At 41.2% G+C, this 23,200-nt stretch overlaps 1 protein-coding gene across 2 annotated transcripts in view; it reads left to right on the forward strand.

Moving 5' to 3' along the window:
* The window catches only part of GLIS3 (GLIS family zinc finger 3), a 488,814-nt gene that overhangs the window by 455,754 nt on the left and 9,860 nt on the right, over positions 1–23,200 (forward strand). For both annotated transcript variants that reach the window (XM_025360354.1, XM_025360355.1), the window contains one exon: positions 731–906. In XM_025360354.1, the coding sequence (XP_025216139.1) occupies positions 731–906 (176 nt within the window). The remainder of the gene's footprint in view (positions 1–730; positions 907–23,200) is intronic.

Raw genomic sequence — 23,200 nt, forward strand, 5'->3', positions numbered from 1 at the left:
AACATCACCTTATTTAAACACCAATATGTCCCCCACCCCAGAAACCACCAATAGTCTTACTGTGATTGGCGTATGTGACTCCTACATCATGTTCCTATCACACCCTTAAGAATACTCTTTGCCAGGCACGGAGCCCACGCAGATCTCGTGGGTTCTGGATTTCAAGCCACACTTGACCTTTGAAGTTTAAGTTAATTCATTCTTGGCAAAAGAAAATGCATTGTTTAAAGAGAATAGGATTAGAGAGGCTCGTAATAAAGACTTGTAACAACACTTCTTGGACCTCAGATATATCTTACAAAACAAAATGTTTATGAGCTAAGTGTAAATGATTCAGAAACATATGGATCAAATTTCCCCCTAAAATGCAAATGGATTTTAAAAATTAGCAGAAAAAGGGCTTGGCAAAAGATGTACTTTGAATTTCACCAAACATAGTGTACTTGAAATGCAGCTTAGAAATCTTGAGAAACCCAAACTGTGAGTAGGTTTTCCCTTTATTGTTCTTGTTTATTCCCTCTGTATCTCAGTTGAGAATTCAGTGGTTAAATGGGAAATGGCAGTGGGGAGGGAGAGGGTAGAGAAAAATCCTGAAGGATTTTTTTTTAAAAAGCTTGTTGTCACGCTCTTGTTTAGCCAGAATGGGAGGTGAGAATTTGGCTTTGGAGAGTTTGTCTTTGTTCCTGCTGTTTTATGTCCCTCATGTTTCCTTTTATAATTGTTTTCTCAGGTTTGCACCTTCTGCTCCATCTCCTCACCATATCAGCCCCCGGAGAGTTCCGGCTCCTTCTTCAATACTGCAAAGAACCCAGCCTTCCCATACCCAGCAGCCATCGGGTTCACACCTGAAGTCCTATCAGCCAGAAACAAACTCTTCTTTTCAACCAAATGGTATCCATGTCCATGGTAAGCAAGAAGCTGGCAGTCCCTTGAGTTTTGAAAAGTGGCATTGTGCTGTTGCTTTTCATCTTAGTTACCTGTCGTGGATTTCAGATGTTCTGTTCTGCACGAGGCTTAGGCTTTCATTTGCCTCTAAACTTTCACACTTGGTAGGCATGAAATCCTATGGTATTTTCCTGACTTTGGCCTGATGATGATATGATTTATTATACCTCGCACTGGTCAGCTCAAGTTGTTGGTTTTTTTCATTGACCAGGGCTCTAACACCAGCAATAGCATCCTGTTTCTAAACAATAGACAGCCCATGGAGAAAGACATGACAGGAGTTCTTGTGCCCAGGCGTGCTTCTGCTGTGCTAGGTTTTTGCTCTCGTTCTCATAGGTTCACATCCTCGCTAACCTTCAAGGCGCAGGCGGAATGACACCTCCTCTCTGAAGCCTTTCCCGATCTCCCAGCCAACGTCATCTCTCCAGGCTCTAAACTCTGATTCTGTTTCGCCTTTCTCTGGTAGTATTTATGCTTCCTCCACCTTGTGATTTACTTATCTGTGAATAAAACATGCTTTCACTATGAATGTGCAAACTTCTCTGTGAGCATTGACTGACCCATCAGAAAACTGTATCTTTTAGGAAACTTAACACAGCTCTTTACAAGTGGCAAAGAGACGGATACTTGTTAGGTGAACGGAGGATGAAACGGAGAAAAGGAAAGCAAGAGAAATCATAATGATTTTCTAAATGTGCAGATCTTGTGTTTAATGGGGAATATGCATAGAGAACTAAGTCTTAGTTTCTTTTCTTTATTTAAACTCATTTTGCCATTTCAGGCACCTATCTTAATGAGCATCCATAGAAAGCTGAATTGCCAAATCATATAGATTTGAACTGTCACAGGCTTTTACTTCCTAGGGCAGTCAGATTTGTATAAGCAGAAGAGATACTGTCCTTTTAGGCTGAATGTTTCAATTACTAAAAAATACAACTCTCCTCTACCTGCCTCTTGCTGATGCCTGAATTTTCTCCATATGAGTTATTACTTGAAATTAATGGGTGATATTCCCAAACAAATCTAAATCAATATGCAAACTGAGCGTGAACAATTTTCCAAGATGGCAAAATCAACCAGCAGTATGGAGCTAGACTTGGACAAGAACATCAAAGTAAAGGCCTGAACAGCAAAGAGGAGGTGATACAAAAACAGCAGCCAGCTGTAGGAAGGAAGAGACCTTAAAAAATCAGAGCTCTTGGTTCTGCCTCAAAGTTCTATCCATCTCATCTCCCCACTTGCCCAGTGTAGCCACACAAACCCCCATCAAAATTTGCATTTGTACCATTCTGTAGGCCTATGGTCATTTTTACCTTCTGCTGGCTATACATTGTTTCTCAAGCTTTAGTTATGTATTTATTCAACCCAGAAATACTTCTTGAGTATCTACTGTGTACAAGGCAAGGCATCAAGGCACGCAAAAGACAGGCAAATTGAGCCCTCTTCCCTCTGAGGAGGGCCTGCCAGTCCAGTCAAGGAGTTTATCTACTGCGAAAGAGACCCGGGTCCCCCGCGCCATGAAGCCATCCTCACCACTCCAGGCAGGAGGTGCACAGCCTGAGTGTGGGCTGTGTGAAATGTAGAGTAGGCCATTGATTCCAAGACACAAATTTTTCACCTTCACATTTTAACATCACTGAAATCTGGACATAGCTCATGGTGGTACCATGTAATTGGCAGTGATTTTTCTTTCTGGTGCTATCTAGAGTAATGGAGCATTTCACAGTTGATGGTATCAAAGTTCCAAGAAAATGCAGTGTAACACATTTTGATTACAACTGTGAAACACATTTTTAAAAATTTAAAAATTGACCTATGTGTAGAAGAAAAATTGGAAGGAAGTTCTCTAAAATATTGACGGTTTTATATCAGGATGGTAGGATAATGGGTGATTTCTTCTGTTTTCTCTAAAGAAATCTTCAAAAAGGGTTTTGAAATTAGACCAATTTGAATGCAAACACTAGTCTACCCTGAACTGTGTGACTCTGGGCAAATTATGGAGTCTTAGTTCACATTCGTTAAGTTGGGGGCATTTCATCTATCTTCTCTCTTCAGTTGTTAGGAAGATTTGACAGGAAAAGCACCTGGCACAGAGTAGGAGCTTAATTAATTTAATGCTCTTCCTTCTATCCCCTTCTATTTTTAAAATTAGACTCTTTGAGAATAGGGATAATGTTTGTAGCCCTAGGGCAGGCATAATACTTGGTGCAACGTAGGCATTTAGTAAATATTTACTGACTAAGTGATTGACACTCCCTCATTCAACAAGTGAATAATGAACAAGAGGATACAGAAAATGGGATCTACCCTATTATTTTCCTGCACCTCTTGGCAAAATACTCTTCTTCCACATTTCTTTTTTTTTTTTTTAAGTTAAATAATGAATATATTGTCAGCTTGAAATTGTTGGGATTTTTTTAACTTTCACATTAAAAACAATTTATTTTTAGAGACAGGGTCTCACTCTGTCCCCAAGGCTAGAGTGCAGTGGCACAGTCATAGCTCACTGCAGCCTCAAACTCCTGGGTTGAGACAGTCTTATTTTAGCCTCCCGAGCTGCTGAGACTGCAGGCACACACGACCACACCTGGCTAATTTCGTTTATTGTTTTTGTAGAAATGGGGTCTCACTATGTTGCCCAGGCTGGTCTTGAACTCTTGGGCTCAAGTGATCCTCCTGCCTCAGCCTTTCGGTGTTAGGATTATAGGTGTCAGTCACCTGTGCTAGGCCCGAGCTTTCACATTCTAATTGTTAAAAAAGTTCCCATGGCCAATGAGAAACTGCTAATATCAGCCCTAAAAATAAGTTTAAAATGTAGTTAGGCAAATTGAGAAATCATGACTTTCTCCAGGAAGATGGGCAAGTGACTGTTGCGATGAGGTTGCAAAGGGCATGCCCCTGTATTAGCCATTGGTCCACTGCTAGTAGTTAATTGGTAGGTATCCAGATGTTGCCTTACTTCATTCTCCAAGCACTTGCTGAATTTGTTTTTCTGGAACTTTCTAGGCAACATTTCTAGCAGTTCTCATCAACTACTCTTTAGAGTAAGAACAAAATGTATCTTACTATTTTTCAAGTGGGCAGTACAATGCTGAGAGTAAAAATGAGACCTTCTTAATGAGTTGCATTTATTGGTCTTGCCTTTCAGCTTTTGTTGGACGAGTTTGCAGGAGTTATATAGCATCTTGGTAACAGAGAACACTATCCCCTAATAAGACTTGATTTTTAAAGCCCAAAGCAGTGTCAGGGTTACTAATGCAATAGTTCAAGTGAGTGTTTGTTCTCTCTTTCAAAAACTTCGTGGTTTTAATGAGTGTAGTCACCCCCATTTCTTCTGTACTCCTTGCAGTAGGTAGAGGTCAGGGAGAATACCATCACTGTATTTTTAGGGACAACAACTGAGACAAATAAGATTATAAAATGTCTAGGCATTGCTGCCTTAGCAAACTATGCAGGTGCCTTTATCAAGAGGTCTAAATTTCCAAGCCATATTCTTTGTTTGTTTGTTTGTTTGTTTGGAACGTAGTCTCACTCTGTCACTGAGGCTGGAGTACAGTGGCACGATCTCGGCTCACTGCAACCTCCCCCTCCCTGGTTCAAGCAATTCCCCTGCCTCAGTCTCCTGAGTAACTGGGATTACAGGCGCATGCCCCACATCCGGCTTATTTTTTTGTGTTTTTAGTAGAGATGGGGTTTCACCAAGTTGGCTAGACTGGTCTCAAACTCCTGACCTCAGGCAGTCCGCCCACTTTGGCCTCCCAAAGCGCTGGGATTACAGGTGTGAGCCACCACTCCCGGCCCCAAGCCATATTCTTAATCAACAACATGTTTCTAAGTCAAAGGCACACTGAAATAAATATACATTTATATGTTTCCATGGGGAAATGTAGACTCCTGTGTGTAGATGTTGCATTACAGAGAGCTATGAAAGGTTACAAGTCAGACGGGCTTTGGTCTTCCAAATGAAGATGAGGTCCATCCGGTTTTGTTAATCATGCTGTAATGCTAAATGATACTGAGCCTAGACATTGTGTGTTCTCTCTATATTTTTATTGAGGTATTTTGTAAAAGGCATACTTTGAAAGATTACTAGCACTGCTTTTTCAAATTTTCTCACCAGGACCATTGCTTAGGTTTGTTGACTCTGCATCCATCTCATTCATTCATTTTGCTTTCATTAGTACAGGGAATGAGGTATCATTTCCTTTGATGTTTGAATCTTGGTAGCATTTATGGGTCTCTGTTCGGGTGAGATCTCCAAGACAACTTCTTAGTACACTTTAGTCCTTTATTTTAGATGTAAACATAAGGACACTCTGCAATCATGTAAACTTGTTCTTTGGTCTTTTCTTTTTCCTTAGGACACTTCTCTTGCCCAGACAAGCTTCAGAATGTTGCCTGGATTAGTTGCCCGAGAGTTGATATTTGTACGTTTTGTTATTGGACTAATGGATCATTTCTTTCTAAATGCCCTAATCACTCCAGAATTATTAGCATGCCATGAGAATTCCTACAACAGCATTTTCCCAATCTTTCTGCTTCTGGGCCCATCAAGGAGGCACCAAGTTCAGTTCAGCAAGTGTTCATTGGTCACCCACTATGTGCCAGGCAAACATGAATGTCATTTAATCAATACACTGTGACATATGCAATAAGAGAAGGTGCAAAAGGCACCTGATTTATTCAGAAGAAGATATCAAAGAAGGGTCTGTAGCGGTGATGCTTGAAGAGGGTTTTGGAGATAAATACCTTATTGGGCAGGCATTCCAGGCAGAGGGGAAGCAAAGAGCACAGGTGAGAACACAAATGACAGTGTGGTGTGTGTGTGCACAGAGGGAAGAGCCAAGAGGATGGCTGGAGTACACAGGTTAAGCCATGGAGTAGAGGAGGAAGAGGATGGAGAACTCACAAGGCCAGCTCATGAAGGGTTTTGTGCCATGCTAAATGTAACCTACCGAATGAAGAAGTCAGCCCAGTATTTTAGGACAATCAAGTAGAGTGCTGTGTAGAGACTGGAATGAGAGAGGTAGGAGCATTAAGCTCTAACTGTTGGGATTATGTCGGGCCACATGTACAGAACACCCGAACAACAGTGACTTATTAAAGAGTTCCGTTCACTCAGATGCAACTGGTAAATAGGGGAATGATGTCAGATTAATGTGTAATTGTGTTTGTTCACACACAGTCTTTCCTAGACAAAAGCTGGAATAGTAAGAGAAGAGAACAAAAATGTCCTCCGCCTAGCTGCTGTCCAGACAGGAGCCCTTTCAGCTCTATTTTAATGACATTTGAAATGAGCACAATCCCGGGGGGCTCCCTCCCAGATAGGTGCACATCCAGCCTTGCATGGTCCTCAGCTCATGGCAGACCACACACCTTCCTGTGCACTGGGCCCTGCTATCAGTTGTTGTCTCAGTACCTGTCAGCCAGCCTTTCCAGTCTATTTTATGTGATTTTTAATAACCACCCAGGAGCCTATAGCCACACTGAACTGCCCATCTAAATTTCCTCTTGACTATTTTGTTGCTGCAGTAATTAGAAGGTATCGAAGATTTTCGGTGGTCTGACCCAATTGTAGATTTCTCGAAGACCTTATTTTTAATACACATTTGTGCAAAGGACAGGATTTTTCAGGGTTTATTTATCATGTTATAGCAACAACACCAACAACCCCAGTGTGCAATTTATTCTTCTCTCATGACAAGATGTCTTTTTTTTTGGAGATGGAGTCTCACCCTGAACGATCTATGTTCACTGCAACCTCTGCCTCCTGGGTTGCAGCTATTCTCCTGCCTCAGCCTCCTGAGTAGCTGGGACTATAGATGCACACCACCATGCCTGGCTAATTTTTTGTATTTTTAGTAGAGACGGGGTTTCACCATGTGGGCCAGGCTGCTCTTGAACCCCAGGACCTCAAGTGATCCACCCTTCTCAGCCTCCCAAAGTGCTGGGATTACAGGCATGAGCCACCGCCCTCAGCCTTCTCTCATGACAAGATAGTCTAATAGGAAACCGTGCAAGGTGGAGAAGGAGCCTCACAGAGTCCACAGTGCCCATGCCTCCTCCCAACTTTGTGCTTTGTCGTTGTTAACAGGTGGCTTCCATCCTCCTGATCACAGCATGAATGCTGATATTCTACATCGTGTACCCTTAGTCACACAGCAAGGGGGTCTGGGAAGATGGATATTTTAGTGCATTGCCATAGTTAACAAAACGGAGATTCCATTAACAGTGTTTACTGGATAGGCACACTGAAGGGGCTGCCAAACACACTCTAGGATGGTTTTCTAATCTGTAAAATGGGACTAATATGACCTGTCTCACAGACAGATTCATTCATATCCTCCCTTGGAAGTCAGGGTGGAGCTCACAGGCCTCTTTCTGAGGGTTCTACCCTATGTTTTCCCATCTCTTCCATTCTCTTAGGTTTCCATACTTTCCACTGTGTGCTCTTATTTTGCATCCCTCTGGAGTTTCCAGTCGCCAACACAGAGATTTCTGTCATCCACGTACCATTTATTAGATTTCGTTAGGAAAACACCTTGAAGCTACCTCCTCAGCCTGGGCTGTTTGAAATCAATGCAGCAGCAGTGGGAAGGGGGCGCCCTCCCTGTTGGTCATGGCTTCTATGGTTCCTGAGCTATCTTTCCCATGATTTAAAGCATGCCCTGCCTGTAGGCTCCCTAAAACAGGCCAGTCAGCTCCCAGACAATGGTGGCATTTTCTTACCCCAGTATGGAGCTGTAAGCTTGTCAGTCCAGTTCAAATTGAGTGCAACAAGAAACAAAGGGTTTCCAGACACCAACAGGACTCCAAGAACAAAACATATTGTAAACGGCTTGTCCCACCAAGGAGCCAAAGCATCTTTCAAACTGTAGAAATATCAGAGCATTGATATTTAAATGGCAGTGAGGTGGCAAATACAAGTTTAGCTAACTTCTTCCTCAGTTGGCTGTTTACTCACGGTGATTGTGCAATGGTACTTTCCAACAAGATTCCAATGGGCTGTAGCCAAGACTGATTTCATCACTGCCGATTTATTGTGTTAAATATTTAAAGGTTATTTTAATTTTAATTTTATTTATTTATTTTTTGAGACAAAGTTTCGCTCTTGTCACCCAGGCTGGAGTGCAGTGGTGCGATCTCAGCTCACTGCAACCTCCGCCTCCAGGGTTCAAGAGATGCCCCTGCCTCAGCCTCCAGAGTAGCTGGGATTACAGGCATGCACCACCACACCCAGCTAATTTTTTGTATCTTTAGTAGAGACGGGGTTTAACCACGTTGGCCAGGCTGCTCTCGAACTCCCGACCTCAGGTGATCCACTTGCCTTGGCCTCCCAAAGTGCTGGGATTACAGGCGTGAGCCACCGTGCCCTGCTTAAAGGTTATTTTTAAAGGCTGATTTTAAAGACAATAAACATACTCCCACAGAAAATTTCATCACAACTACATATATGAGGTTATGAAATAATAAAGCAGTAAGTCAAGAAATTGCATTGCTTAGAACTTAAGCATTGTGTCACGTCTTGAAATCCCAGAAAGACAAATATAATTGATTATAAATCAACAGTGTAATAGATTTCATGGAGAAAGTTGTGACATATTCACAAAAGAAATGAGCCGATGAGTGCACTTAATGTTATTCTGATGTTATAATCAGCAGTCATAATCAGGAATAATTTTCCATATCAGCCATGATGTTATTAATGCTTACATAGTAACAGGGATTGATGATTAGATTCGGAGAAGTCCTTAATTACTCTCATATACTTAATTACTACAAAATTACCCCAAGAACAGTTTTACATAAGTAATACTTGGGAAAATCTGACTGTGTTCTAATTCTAAAAAACAAAAGTTAATTTTAGGTGTATACGCCGAGTGCAGTGAGCATTTCAACATGCTGAGTTTTGTGGGAGGGGTGTGAGATGGTCATCTGAACCAGAAAAGATGTTGGAATGATGGATTATGGAAATGACTGAACTGTGAATAATCTACATATATAACTAAGCATCTGCACACGCAAGCATGAGAGCGTGTGCACCCACACAGATTAAACTCACTATGTTAATGTGCTATGTTTGATCATTAAGAGTATTAAATGATTGAATCAACTCTCGCTAAATTGTCTCAGGACAGGGACTGCATTGTCCCACAATATTTGCACACTGCAAGTGCTTAATAACTGCTCATTAAATAATATTAATGAACAGAAAGAAAAGACAAGAATAAAGGGATTTTTGCTCATGGCATCTTAGACTGATTGGCAGAGTCAGCCCTTGGCAAAATTGTGACTTACAGTCAAGTTTATTTGGGCCCCTCTTTTCTCTGGGCACTTCCTGCCTGTTTCTCTGCCCCCCTTTTTATTTTATTTTATTTTTATTTACTTATTTATTTATTTATTTTTATTTTTTCTGAAACAGAGTCTCGTTCTGTCGCCCAGGCTGGAGTGCAGACACGACCTTGGCTCACTGCAACCTCTGCCTCCCGGGCTCAAGCGATTCTTCTGCCTCAGCCTTCCAAGTACCTGAGATTACAGGCACTTACCACCGCGCCTGGCTAATTTTTGTATTTTCAGTAGAGACAGGGTTTTGCCATGTTGGCCAGACTGGTCTTGAACTCCTGACTTCAGGTGATGCACCCACCTCGGCCTCCTAAAGTGCTGGGATTACAGCCATGAGCCACCTCGCCAGGCCCTGCCCCCATCTTTAAACACCCAGTGCTGACCAACTGCCTGAGACCTCTTCCCAGAGGAAATAGGATGAACGATTCACTTACATGTTGAGGTAAATGTAATATATTACTGCTTCTTGTGAGTATCTGAATAATAAAAGAGGATACTGAGACACAGCTGGTACTGAGTGTGTAGTAGTGAAGCACTGGGCCATGGCAGCCCTGTGGAAGAGGAATTGTGAGGAATTCACAGTGCCCATAGATACCAGTCCTTTGCTTAAGAAAGCATTTTCAGTTTGGAGGCAGGAAGATGGCAGTTACTAACTAGAATCCTATGAGCAGGTCATGCAATGCCCTGATTCTGAGGTTCTCAAGTTTAGTAGATGATACTGACACCCCTGTTTCAGAGTTGGCACAAGAATGAGAGAATGCCTGGACTACAGTAGATGCTCACTTCGTTGCAGCTGTTATTGTTATTTTTCTACTGTGTATCAGATACTTGGTGCTCTAAGCAAGTCCAGAGCAACCTCCCAGGTGAGACTATGGAAGAGCTTAAGCACCATGCCCTAATTCATATACCTACTGAGTATCAGAGGTGGTTTTATAAACCCAGTCTGACCCTAAAGCCCACAGTCATACTTTGTGATGGTGCCTGTTGAAAAGAAAAACAGTATTATGGAAAGTTTTAGTTACTTGGGAATTGTTTTTGCATGAAGGTTAAGTATGGAACCATAAATATGCGGTTCCTTATAGGGTTAACATTCTGCTGTCAATAGAGGTGCTGTGATTTGCAAGATAAAGTCATTTCCCACCAACTGCTTGACTGCATGTCTTTGGACACCGATAGCTGAAAAATCACTTTTTTCTGGGTGAGGCAGTGTAGTGAATGCCTGTCATGCCCTTGCTCACTAGTCCTCATAACAACACTGTAAAGAAGGCATTGTGTTTTTTTTGTTTGTTTTGTTTTGTTTTAATTATTTTTTATTATTATACTTTTAAGTTCTAGGGTACATGTGCATAATGTGCAGGTTTGTTACATATGTATACTTGTGCCATGTTGGTGTGCTGCACCCATCAACTCATCAGCACCCATCAACTCGTCATTTACATCAGGTATCACTCCCAATGCAATCCCTCCCCCCTCCCCCCTCCCCATGATAGGCCCCGGTGTGTGATGTTCCCCTTCCCGAGTCCAAGTGATCTCATTGTTCAATTCCCACCTATGAGTGAGAACATGCGGTGTTTGGTTTTCTGTTCTTGTGATAGTTTGCTAAGAATGATGGTTTCCAGCTGCATCCATGTCCCTACAAAGGACACAAACTCATCCTTTTTTATGGCTGCATAGTATTCCATGGTGTATATGTGAAGAAGGCATTGTTTACTCCCATTTTACAGGTGGGGAATCTGAATCACTGTAGTGCCCAGAGTGTTTAAATCTTAAAACAGTGGAGCTGGATATTGCGCCCAGGACCATCTGACTCCAGATCTGTGCTTTTAGCCATTCCGTGATGCTGCTATTAAGCCTTTGATTGGGGGTTGTCCCTGTTGGGAGCGGAGAGCTCCCTATCTAACGGCTCCCATTGGGATTACCCCACTGTGTGTGTGTGCACGCGCGTGTGCACGTGCGCATGTGTGTGTGTGTACATGCCCTTATGCACTGTGCTTGCTCAAGTACAGGTATGCTGGGGGAAACTTTGGAAGCCTAATTACTATAATAAATCAACATACCTGGGTTCCTGGGCTTTTAGTACAGTCCTTACATACAATTTACAAATTCTTACTGACTTCTTATATTAGAAAAGAAAAATTTTACCTGTCCATTTTTTTAAAGTCCTTACAGTACTGAAACTATATTATAGAGAGTTTAAGTCCCCTCCCAGCCTTATGTTTGTCCCAATTCCGCTGCCCAAAGGTAACGACTATTAAAAGATAAGCAAGTATTCTTTTAGACCTTTTTAAATGCTCATAGAAGGAGACATATCTGTGTCTATGTATATGCCCATATGCCCTGTTATAAAAATGGCCTCACGTTCTGCACCTCACATTCTACATTTTGTTTTATGACTTGATTTTTTTTAAAACTTAGCAAAATATATGCTTTTTCTTTCCAGGTCATTGCATATAGAGTCTTCTTAATTGTATAACTCTCGTAAGAATAGGTCATCATTTTTTAAATCATTCCCCTATTGATGAACACTTTTTTCATTTTTTACATTTTCTAGCAATGCTATGTTAAATCTCTTCATATATACATATTTATACAAACACTCCTATACACACACACACACATATACACATATGTATATGTGTATGTGTGTGTGTGTGTATATATATATCTTTGCACAGTTTCTTAGGAAATATTTGTAAAAGAGAAAATGCTGGATTACTGAGTATGCACATTGTAAAGTCGGATAGGTGCTGACATATATTCTTTTAGAAAGGCTATACTAATTTAGACTCTCATCAGCAGCACGTTACAGGGCCCCCATTTCCTCACACTGGATGTTAGTATTTTAATTTTTGCCGATTTGTAAAGCTAAGATTGGTGACTTATTTTAATTTTTCCTTTAGCTAGTAATGTAATTGAGCATCTTTTCATATTTTCATTGAACACTTAAAGACAGTATTAATAGTAACAGGGATTAAATAACAAGAGCTATGACCGGGGTGTTTTACATTATTTAAGTATCTTTCACCCTGTCAGTCAAGCTGTGTCATTTGCAGCAAGACAGTTTGTTTTCCTGACTGGAACTCAGAAATTTGTTGATGAGAAAGAAATATCCAGAAAAATCTCTACCTCATTGACCATCATGACTTCGTCAGTCAACTTAAAAATGCCTATAGACAGTATTTAATTAATATTATTATAGATTTAGCACTTTTTCTTTCTTTGGGGGAAAGAATGACATCTTTCTAGAAGCAAATGTTCTTATATCTAAAACTCATGAAGTTGGCCTCTAATGAAGGAACTCTTAAAATGAATTAATTATTTTTCTGATAACACCATTCTAGGTGTTCCTCTGTTGGACTCTTCAGGGCTAAACATGTCAATGGCAATCTATGTCTTATAATTCCTGTATTTTAAACTGGAATACCCTTATAAATATGGTAAACAATTGATGGTTTAGAAGAAGAAAAAAAAGGTAACAGTTGTAGGTGGAGCTTCCTTAAAATACATCAGTAAACATCTGGGTTGCTGGTAGCGAGGCCACTGTCTTCATAAAACAGAACAACAAAAACAACAGAATACTGGAACTGGCTTGATCTGTCCCCATTCACATCCACTGAGCTCAGCAACATGTTACAAAACAATCCCAATTCCCTTAGAATTTCTTGTTGGTTTACTTAGAATTGTGAGTGCTCTTTCTGATTACAGGAATTTCCCCTCTCTAACCAGATTGTTCAGACTAAACTCTTTATTTCATTCTTTTGTGAGGTCTTTGAGAACTATACCTTACAAGATGTAAGTCTATTGAAATAAAAACATTCTGGTATTTTTCCAGATCACTTAAGTATAACTACCAAACCCTCCCTTCTTATGTTCATCACCAAACCCAACCTCATCTCACACATCCCAAAACAAGTTCTTAAATTTCCTTGCCATTGTAGCAAAATCATTCAGGGAATCTGAATTAGCCAAATAATTACCCAAGGTTCTTTGCATCTGTGGATCTGGGCTGATGCGGTATTTTTGTCAATACCAGTGAGGTCCGGGGCAGTACCTACATTCATATATCAATATATGTTTTATAAATCACTCTTACATACATAATTTTTATCAGTGCCTAGTAACTATGGTTATATAGAAATTGCCCAATAAATACTTGTTGGATGAGTGCCTGACAAGATACAAAGGCAAGCTTCCTGGTAGCCAGATGGAGGTAACAGAGATCCCGGGATCCAGTGATGTATGTCAGGTTTCCCAAATACAACATCCACTCTCCTATCTCAAAGTCACTTATATAGGTTTCTGTACTCTTACTTCGAGCCCAAATGTAATCTTAACATAATGTTCTAGGGAGTAGGTTTTGGGGAAGCCTAACCATGTATAACAGAGACTCAGTTATGAAGCAGAGGTTTGGAGGGAAAAATAATTGAGTCATTGGATCACTGGCAAGGATGAGGTAGGGACCCACTTTTAGATTAGAGTGCTGGAAATTTGTGTAATAACAGACTTGGATTCGAAGAAGCAAAAAATCACCTAGTTAGTAAAGCAGATGTAACGTGGGAGTTTGGTTACAGCTGGACAACAGAAGTCTAAGCCACAAGATCAGTATGGGACCAACAGTGAGACCAAGACTTCTGAGTCATTCAAATTAGGTCCCATGATTGCACCTTGACCAAGAACTGACATGTGAGAGACAGGCATTGAGAGAAAGAGCCAGGCAAGTCATCTGGATCTGTATCTGCTGAGAGTGTAATTCAAGGCCCTTTAGGAACAATCATCACCACCTTATCCCCAAGAGCCTCGTCTACCAGCAGAAAGGGCTGGGAGCCTGCCGAAGGGGAAGAGATGCCCATGGGAAGAACTCCTTCTTTCCATTTCAAATGAAATTAGAGCCGTTCTGTTGTTGTTTTAAATTGGTATTTCACTTGGAAATCTTTCAAATGCTTGTAAATCATCTAAATATGTTCTCTTAGAGCCTCTCGAACTTTAAGAAATACCTTATTAAATATACAGAATTCCAGACCCGTCTTCCAGAGTCGGCCATCGAGCTCAGGAATGTGCATGTTCAACACACATGCTAAGGTGGAGCTGATGCCCCAACCCTGGTAAGAATCACTGGCCTAGACACCAACTGTAGGGCTCAATGCCCTCTCACCGTGGCTTCCCAGTCAGAGATAACCCAAAGGAAACAATCTGCCTGTGACTCAAGAGGTTAGAACTCTCCAGCTTCCTCCTCCCTTTATCTCTTGGGGACGCCTTTTTTTTTTTTTTTTTTTTTTTTTGAGACAGAGTCTTGCTTTGTACCCCAGGCTAGACTGCAGTGGCGTGATCTTGGCTCACTGCAACCTCCACCTCCCAGGTTCAAGCAAGTCTCCTGCCTCAGTCTGCTAAGTAGCTGGGATTACAGGCACCCGCCACCATGCCAGATTAATTTTTGTAGTTTTAATAGAGACAAGGTTTCACCATCTTGACCAGGCTGGTCTCAAACTCATGACCTCGTGATCCACCCACCTCGGCCTCCCAACGTGCTGGGATTACAGATGTGAGCCACCATGCCTGGCTGGGGAAGTCTTTTAAAAAGCTGTGGAGAACCAGGCTGGCTCACATAGATTTCAGGGGAGGCCGAAGGGAATTGAGATGCAGCAGCACTTCCTTTTTAGTAATCCATGAAATCTCTGTTTGGAATCTTCTTCTCTGCCAGACCTTTCTTACAGCAAAGCTTAGTTGGAAAGACAAGGGCATTTAAAATTAAATCTTCATTCTTCACCATACTTCCCTTTTTCTGTTTTGGGTCCAGGTAGCCTTGGTCAAAAGATTGCTTGTGCGTTTATGGGAAAATGACTAATACAACCATGGGCAGATTTACCTTTCTACTCAGAGAAGGGAGGATGACAGGTCACACCAGGCTTATAATGAGACAGTAGAAGCTAGAATTTTTAGTGGGTTTTACTGTTGGCAAAATAATTTCATGTTTATTATTTCAGTTGATCCTTGCAGCCACCCAGTAGGGATACATGTATACTAGCAGCGAGCAGTCCCCCTCATAGAAAAATTCCCAACTCCTTATTAACCTTGGCGAAGTGTTTGCTCCACACTGCATCAGATACAGAATATCCAAATCCTCCACCCTTCATTTTGATCCTTACTTGTATCCAGGATTTTTGAGTTATAGGGAGTAGTTGGCAGGTGATGAAGTGTGAGTGGCTACTCATGGGCAACTGGGCACTGAATCCTTTGTTCCCTGTGCTGCTTCTCCTTCCCACGTTGAGGATTCTGATGCCACATGAGTGTTATTATCTATTTTTATAAATAGGGATCATAGGCTCAGAGAGGCTAGAGTTCCCTCAAAGTCACACAGCTAGTACATGGCAGAGGTGGCTTTCAGATCCATCTTGGATCCCTCAGGATTTCTTGGTTTTGAGAACCTCTATTTTATGTAATTTCCGAATGTGCGTTATCACCATCAGGACTCACTGAACCATTTTGCTATAACTGCGTATATCCACACATGGCAATTACTGAGACACATTGCAATTAGTTTATTTTGGCAGCTTATCATTTTGAGAATTTGGAAGCCATAGGCCACCACGCGCTAGGGTTTTGGGTGGTTTGGGGATATTTAAATGAAAATTGATTACATCTTTTAATCAAGAGTGTTTTAAGCATGCTGCCTTCTCACTCTGTTTTTTCCCCCTATTTCCCTATTGTCCCTTTTAGCCACCTGCTCTGCCCATTCCCATCCCCTTGTTTGAACCTTTTGCAGATGTGAGTAGCAGAACCTCCTCCTTCTCTGCTACCTAGTCCCTGGAAATGAGTATATAAGCCTAAGGGCCAAAATGTGTTCGCAGTGATAAATGCTGTTCCCAGCTTGCTACAGACCAGATGAGGTGCTGTGAGGGGCACAAGTGGAGAAAGTACCCAGCATGTTCAAAGTGCATCTCACAGTGGCCTGCAAGTTGGCAGCAAGAGCTATAGGTGAAAATGGCCTTGCTTCTTGGACCACGTGGACTTTTCTAATTAGAAGGCTTCATGCTACAACCTATCTCTCTCTCCAAGGACAAAGGGACCAGGCAGTTGCTCCAGTGGTCAACTTTTGAACCACTGTCATGGGTTCCTTCAAAAGAAATGTGCCTAAATGGAATTTTCAGGGTTATTATTTCCATTGTCTTCCTCTTTCTTAGTAGAGTAGTTGCTTAAATGTCAGTCGTAAATAGCTCGAGTGCTTTGCAAGCTGGTTCAGTTCTCAGCCTGAAGAAAAATCTGTCTTCCTAACACAGTCTGTGAGCTGTTCCTGCAGCTTCCCCATTTATAGATTCTGTATTAAAATGAAGAGTCAGTTTTTATACCTCTTCCAGGAGGATGCTTAGTAGAGTCCTACCTCAGATGAAGACCTGGATGGTACTGATGGCCAAGACAAGCAGCCAAGGCAAAAATGATAACCAAATTGTGGCAATTTCGCTTTTAAGAGCAGCATGATTTTATACTTAATGGTAGTAGGTTGTGTGATAAAAATTGCTTAAGAACTACTTATGTGTTACACAGAACCTCTACATATTTCTAAGCTTGTTTCATGGTTACATAATTGAACTGAAGGCCTACTATGTGCCAGAGAATGCATTAAATGCTTTTATAAACACTATTGTACATAATATTTTCCACAACCCTATAAAATTTCAAAGAAAATGGGGCTCAAGAAAAAATCATTCATCCAAAGACGCACAATTGGTTAATAAGTCATCTGGGATTCAGACCCAAATCCAAGTTGTTCATGCAATGGATGGAAATAAAATAGGGGCTAAATCAGAAAATCGGCCTTGAGAAACTTCTGAAATGTCTCTGTTTCTACACTCGAGGGTTTGTAGAATTTTTCAGTTATTAGGTGATTTGATCAGTTTTACTAATTAATTAAATACTTTTCTTCCTAATGAGAATATTTGTACTTTCCAAAATGTTGATGCAGTCTGGGTAACTTTGCCTGCAATCTGGCAGTGAGACACCTCAACAAAAGTGGCAAGATTGTATTTAAATTGATTTGGTCAGAAGCCTGAGCCCCAGTAATCTGACATGAACTATGTCCCTGAATAGATACAGATTTGAGTCCTGGTTCTGAAACGTCATAGCTATGAGGATTTGGATAAATTTAGTTATTTTAACTTCTCCCTCTTTTTTTTTTTTGGCTATATTACTTAACCAAAAAGTTGTTTTAATGATGAAGATTTTCTATGTAAAACACCTGGGGCAATGCTTGTCTCTGAGTAAATAAATATTAATTTCTTTCCTTCCTTATGACAGAATTCTGAGTGGTTGGTGTAACAGTGACCAAAATATTTTTCCAAAATGCCAAAGCAAGGAACCTGCCAGTGAGAAAGCTCTGGACTTAGTAGGAGACTGTATGATTGCTGTTTTCATTCTGCTGCCCATTTGTTTTAATACAAAGGCTATATCCACAAATAATTCCAAATATCTGTATATTTAGAAATATTAGAATGATTGGATGAATTTTGCACCTTTTGACATGATATCATATAAACAAAGTATTGGTTATAAAGGCAAGGTACTCAATATTTCCTCTGCTTCCATCTCATTGTCTAAAATGGGAACATTTGTTTGAAGTACCTGCTTACAGGACAGAAATGTCAGGAGGCTACTTAAGAAGAAATTTTTAAGGTAGTCTAATATTAAGGTACCATGTAGGTAGTGAGTGTATGATTCCCTGGGCCTTTCTCTGAATTCAAAGGTTGAATGTATAGAATTAGGCTGAGCAGATGCGACCACAAAGACTGTATTCTTATGGCCTCTAGGAGCTTTTTCAGAAACTTACCTATGTGTTCTTTTTTTCTCATTGGCTCTGTCGTGGATTAAAGAAGGTTTTCCAAGGCAGCAGGTCAAGGGTCCGCAGAGAGCAAGGGCTCCACAAACATCCCGAGCATTGGAGAAGAAATGAAGGGAGCCAAGGGGAGTGAGGACATTTATCTTCTTTATCCTCTGTCCCTTATCTTTTTCTTTCCTATCAAAATTTGTATTTTCAGAGACTGTTTAGTGTGGTTGGTTGGGGGAATTTATAACTGCCATGATTGAGTGATTGAGAGCTTTAACCTGGACAGGGAGCGTTGAATCCCTGGGAAACACCTAACTGACCCAAGTAAATCTCCCACTCCTAGGCTGTGTGGAAGTGTATTTTTAGCAGGGGTTCTTCTTATACTTTCTGTTGTCTTTGTCATCTGCTTTCCCATGCCCATTCCATTCACCAGGAAGCAGAATCCCTGGATTCAGCAAACCTTCCTTTATTCTACCCTCTGACTTTGCACTCCAAGGCTGAGTGAAACCAAAGAATCTTCTCAGCAGGAAGAAAGTGTGGGTTGGCCAGGGATGAGCCAGCTCCACAGAGAGCTGAGAACTGTAGGTCTCTCTTAAGTACTAGGGTGTATGGAGAGAAGAAAGATATCATATCAGTAAAACACCTGTATTTTAATTCTTATTAAAGTAACTAAGATTTAATTACATTTATTCAGTCAACAAATATATATTGAATGCTTACTACATGCCAGGTACCAGTCTCAGTGCCATGGATACAATAATTAACAAACTGGACAAGGTGTCTGCCTTCATAGAATACATATTTTGGTGGGGAAGGCATCTAATACAGAGATACATAATATAAAGGGATACATGCCCACTCACTTATTTAATAGACTATTTTAGAGCAGTTTTGGGTTCACAGCAAAATGTAGTGGAAAGTACAGGGAGTTCCCATATACACTCCTCCCCCCGCCCCCTCCACACACAACCTCTGCCACTACCAACATCCCACACCAGAGTGGTGCATTTGTTACAATCAATAAACCTACAGTGACACATCAGTTTCACTCAAAGTCCATAGCTTATATTAGGGGTCAGTCTTAGTATTGTACAGCCTATGAGTTTTTTTTTTTTTTTTCTTTTTTTTTGAGACAGAGTCCTGCTCTGTCGCCCAGGCTGGAGTGCAGTGGCTGGATCTCAGCTCACTGCAAGCTCCACCAGCCTATGAGTTTTAACAAATGTATAATGGCATCTATCCACCATGATAGCATCATACAGAATAGTTTCGCTACCTCTGTGCTCATCCCTCCCTCCCCACAAACTGTGGAAACCATGGACTTACACTGTCTCTATAGTTTTGCCTTTTCCAGAATGTTGTATAGTTGGAGTCATGCAGTATGTAGCCTTTTCAGATTGGCTTCTTTCACTTAGCAATATGCATTTAAATTTAAATTCCCTCCTTGTCTTTTCATGGCTTAATAGGTCATTTCTTTTTAGTGCCGAATAATATTCCATTGCCTGCATGTACTACAGTTTATTCATTCATTTTGCCTACTGAAGGAAATCTCGGTTGCTTCCAAGTTTTGGCAGTGATGAATAATGCTACTATAAACGTCCATACAGAGGGTTTTGTATGGACATAAGTTTTCAAAACCTTTGGGTAAATACAAGAGGACACAATTGCTGAATCCTATGGTAAGCATATGGTTAGGTTTGCAAGATACTGCGAACCTGTCTTCTAAAGTGGTTGTACCATTTTGCAGCAAAAGAGTTCCCATTGCTCCACATCCTTGCCAGCATTTGGTGTTACCACTTTCAGTTTTCACCATTACAATAGGTGTGTAACCAAAGATGGTCCAATTCCTCTTAGTAGTGTGAAGGGCCTTATAGTGTAAGTCAGTGCTTCTTGAAAATGGCCACCTTTTCAGACCTGTCATAGGTCAGTGCCTTTGGTTACAGTGGATGTGACATATGAGACTTGGTGACCCTGAAGTGAATTGAGCAACAATATCCTTCTTCTGTGCAAATATTCCAACTTGTAAAGCAGCCCAGAGGCATAGGGTGAATTCTTTTCCAGGTGACCAGAACTTCTACACTTGCACATTAGGCTGGGGTCCTCCAGATCCAGATTTGTTGTCCTTCATTTGCTCTGGCTTAACTAACAAGCAGAATGCTGAGATGGTCCTTTAACATAGGGTCACAGAGAGGAAGAAGAAGAGGAACAGCAGAAGTATGGAAGGGGATGGTGATGAGCAGTGGTGAGATGTTGGCAGTTGGTTGTAGAAGTGTGGAGCCACTAGTATTTGGGGGAAACAGCAACCCTGGTGTGGCCATCAGCATATGGCTCTTGTCTTGCTGGGTCTTAGGGGATGTCACCACTGTCCCTAAACCAAGGAATGAGTTGTCCTAGGGGCTTCACTGATTATGTACCATCTTTTCCTCTCTTCTTTCCCTGGACTTGGTTTATAGGAATTATTCAAAGGTGGTAGGCCAAGGGCCCCAAAAGAGTAGGAGAATCCACAAAGAGTGCTGGAAAAGAAGAAATCTGGAGGCCAAGGAGAGTGAGGTCATGCATCTTCTGTGTCCCTGTCCTTGGGGTCCTGGTTTGAGCCCACCTATTTATCACTTACACTTCTCCATGTCCTTGCATATGCAGCCACCATATGACTGGGGCCAAAATCGCTACACTTCCTAAAGTAGTAACCCACAAAATTATAGTCTGTGCGGAAAAATAATTAGAGCTGTAAAGCTCATAAATATACATCCTTCCTTCCACTTGGCTAGCAAACAGCCATACGACCAAGAAACTGAGGGACTGCCAACTCTGCCTCTGCCACTGATATCTGCTTATTCTTCTACCCAGGCACAAACTGCTTAGCACCAATGGCAGGAAATCTGCTCTGCCAGGGCTGGTTCTCAGCAGAGCTGTGGGGTGACCTCCTGACTATACCTGCCATCAACAGACAGGGCCAAACAAAGGGAACCACAGTCAAAACTTCCTTATTTGTTCCGTTTCATTCTTCCTATCTTGAATGCATTCTGGAAAAGAGAATTGCATCTCTATGTATCCATTAAATAAAATTTTCTTTTTGTTGTCATATGTAGTATGAAATTATGTTACCTGATTTCTCATTTATATGTTTTTCTTTCTTTCTCATTAAAATGCAGGCTCCAAAAAGGCATGGAATGTGGTTTATGTACCACTATATCCCCAACACTTGAATAAGTGCTTGGTAAATAGTTGTCAAGTAAATGAATACGTAGAAATTGAAATGCTTATGTTATTAGAACAGAAAAAGAAAAAAGTAAAAGTAACAGTTATAGAATGTGAACTATGTGTCAGGCACATGCCCAGCACTTTACATTGGATGGTCTATGTTAATCCTCTGTAGTCTTTGTGGTTACCTTGCAAGTAGATACTGTTAACACCCTCATTTTGCAAAATTACAATGATTGCAGCAAAGGCAAGCACACACATTAGTCACTGTTTCTTCTGAAAAGTCAAAGGAATAGATGACTCCTGAGATTTGGGTAGTGGCTGAAAAACTATAGCGCGGCCTGGATCCCTGAATTGATACAGTCTGCATCACATGGAGTTAAAGGGTTTTCCCAACTGACATATCAAGGGGTCTTGGAACCCCCCAGCATTGTTTCCAAGGAGTCTCCTAGAGGATCCTGCCAAGACTGATTAGGTCACACTCTGGCGGGGGAAGTTCTGGGGAACCTTCCTGATGTTTTTGAGGGGTTCCTGTTGTCGTATGTGGACCTTTTGGACCTATGAGTTGTCATCATGGTCCAGGCTGAGCCTACAGCAGGGAAGGGGCCGTCTCGATTCTGAGTGTTATCCATGTAGCACTTTTCCTAGTGCCCACTGTTTGGTGGTGGTTCCCCAGCCTCACTGTAAAGGAAAACAAGCATTTTGTTTTGCAAGGCCATCTGCTGCATAGACAAACCTACTAAGTACACAGATCATGACTTATCCCCTTGACGAGGTGTACGCTGATGGTATTAATCACCATCCATGTTCCTCAACAGTTGGGTAGAGCCTTCTGTGTTGATACTCCACCATCAGATGGTAGGAAAATGGAGACCACAAGGGCACATCGCCACCCTGGTGCGCATGGAGAGCTAGGCCTGCAATCTGAAGTGAAGAAAGTGGGTGACACATTTCTTTCTCCTCCTGCTGCTTCCAGAAGGGAACACAGTACCTCTAGGAGGGTTGGAGTGCCCTCGCAGTTTAGCCTAAAACATTCCTCAGCTTCTTGAGGGGTTGAGAGTTGAGGGACCATTCTTTACTTATTAATGTATTTATATTCTGGTTCCTTCCACAAAGATTGAAGTGACAAATTTGCAAGGAAGAGATAGATGTATTAAAAAATCTAATATACTTTCTGTCTTGAAGGCCAGGAGCCTAAGATTAGTTATGTTGCTTTATTTAAACTTGGGGTGGGTCATGTGTTTTTCTTTCAAGAATTTAATCAGAATTACTCTTGAAACAAAGTTGGCTAGACCTGGGAATTCAGATTGCCCTAGAGCTGTGCTGTCAGGTACAGTAGCCATGAGTGGCTATTTAAATTTGAATTAATTAAAATTCAATAAAATTTTAAAGTCAGTTCTTCAGTCACACTAGCCACATTTCAAGTGGCTGAAATGTGATGTGATAACCACATGTAGCTACTGCACTGGACAGCACAGATAAAGAGCATTTTCATCATCATGGAAAGTTCTCTTGGACAGCATGGCCCTAGAGGGTATCCTTCTATTATCATATTTAGTCATGTAATGCCTTTCTCCTCTAACTTCCCCACTCCCTTTCTACTTTGGGAAGGAAATCCAAAGCTTCGTGGGGCTGCTTTATCATCATTAGCAAAAGGGACTGTGAACTCTTTAACCTATCATCACAGAGACACTGGTTACTCCGTGACGAAAAGAAAAAGAAAAAGCCTTCTAAGAATGAATGCATGTGAAGAAATTCATGCATGATATTAGAGGCAAAAACAGAAGATAAATATATAGAACATTTCAGTTTTGTGTGTATATTCTGAATCGTGGAAATAAAAAATAATTTTTGCCTTCTTTGTTTATACTAGTCTGCACGTTCTACTTTATAATTAGC

The sequence above is a fragment of the Theropithecus gelada genome, chromosome 15, assembly GCF_003255815.1.
Source record: "Theropithecus gelada isolate Dixy chromosome 15, Tgel_1.0, whole genome shotgun sequence".
NCBI lineage: Eukaryota > Metazoa > Chordata > Mammalia > Primates > Cercopithecidae > Theropithecus > Theropithecus gelada.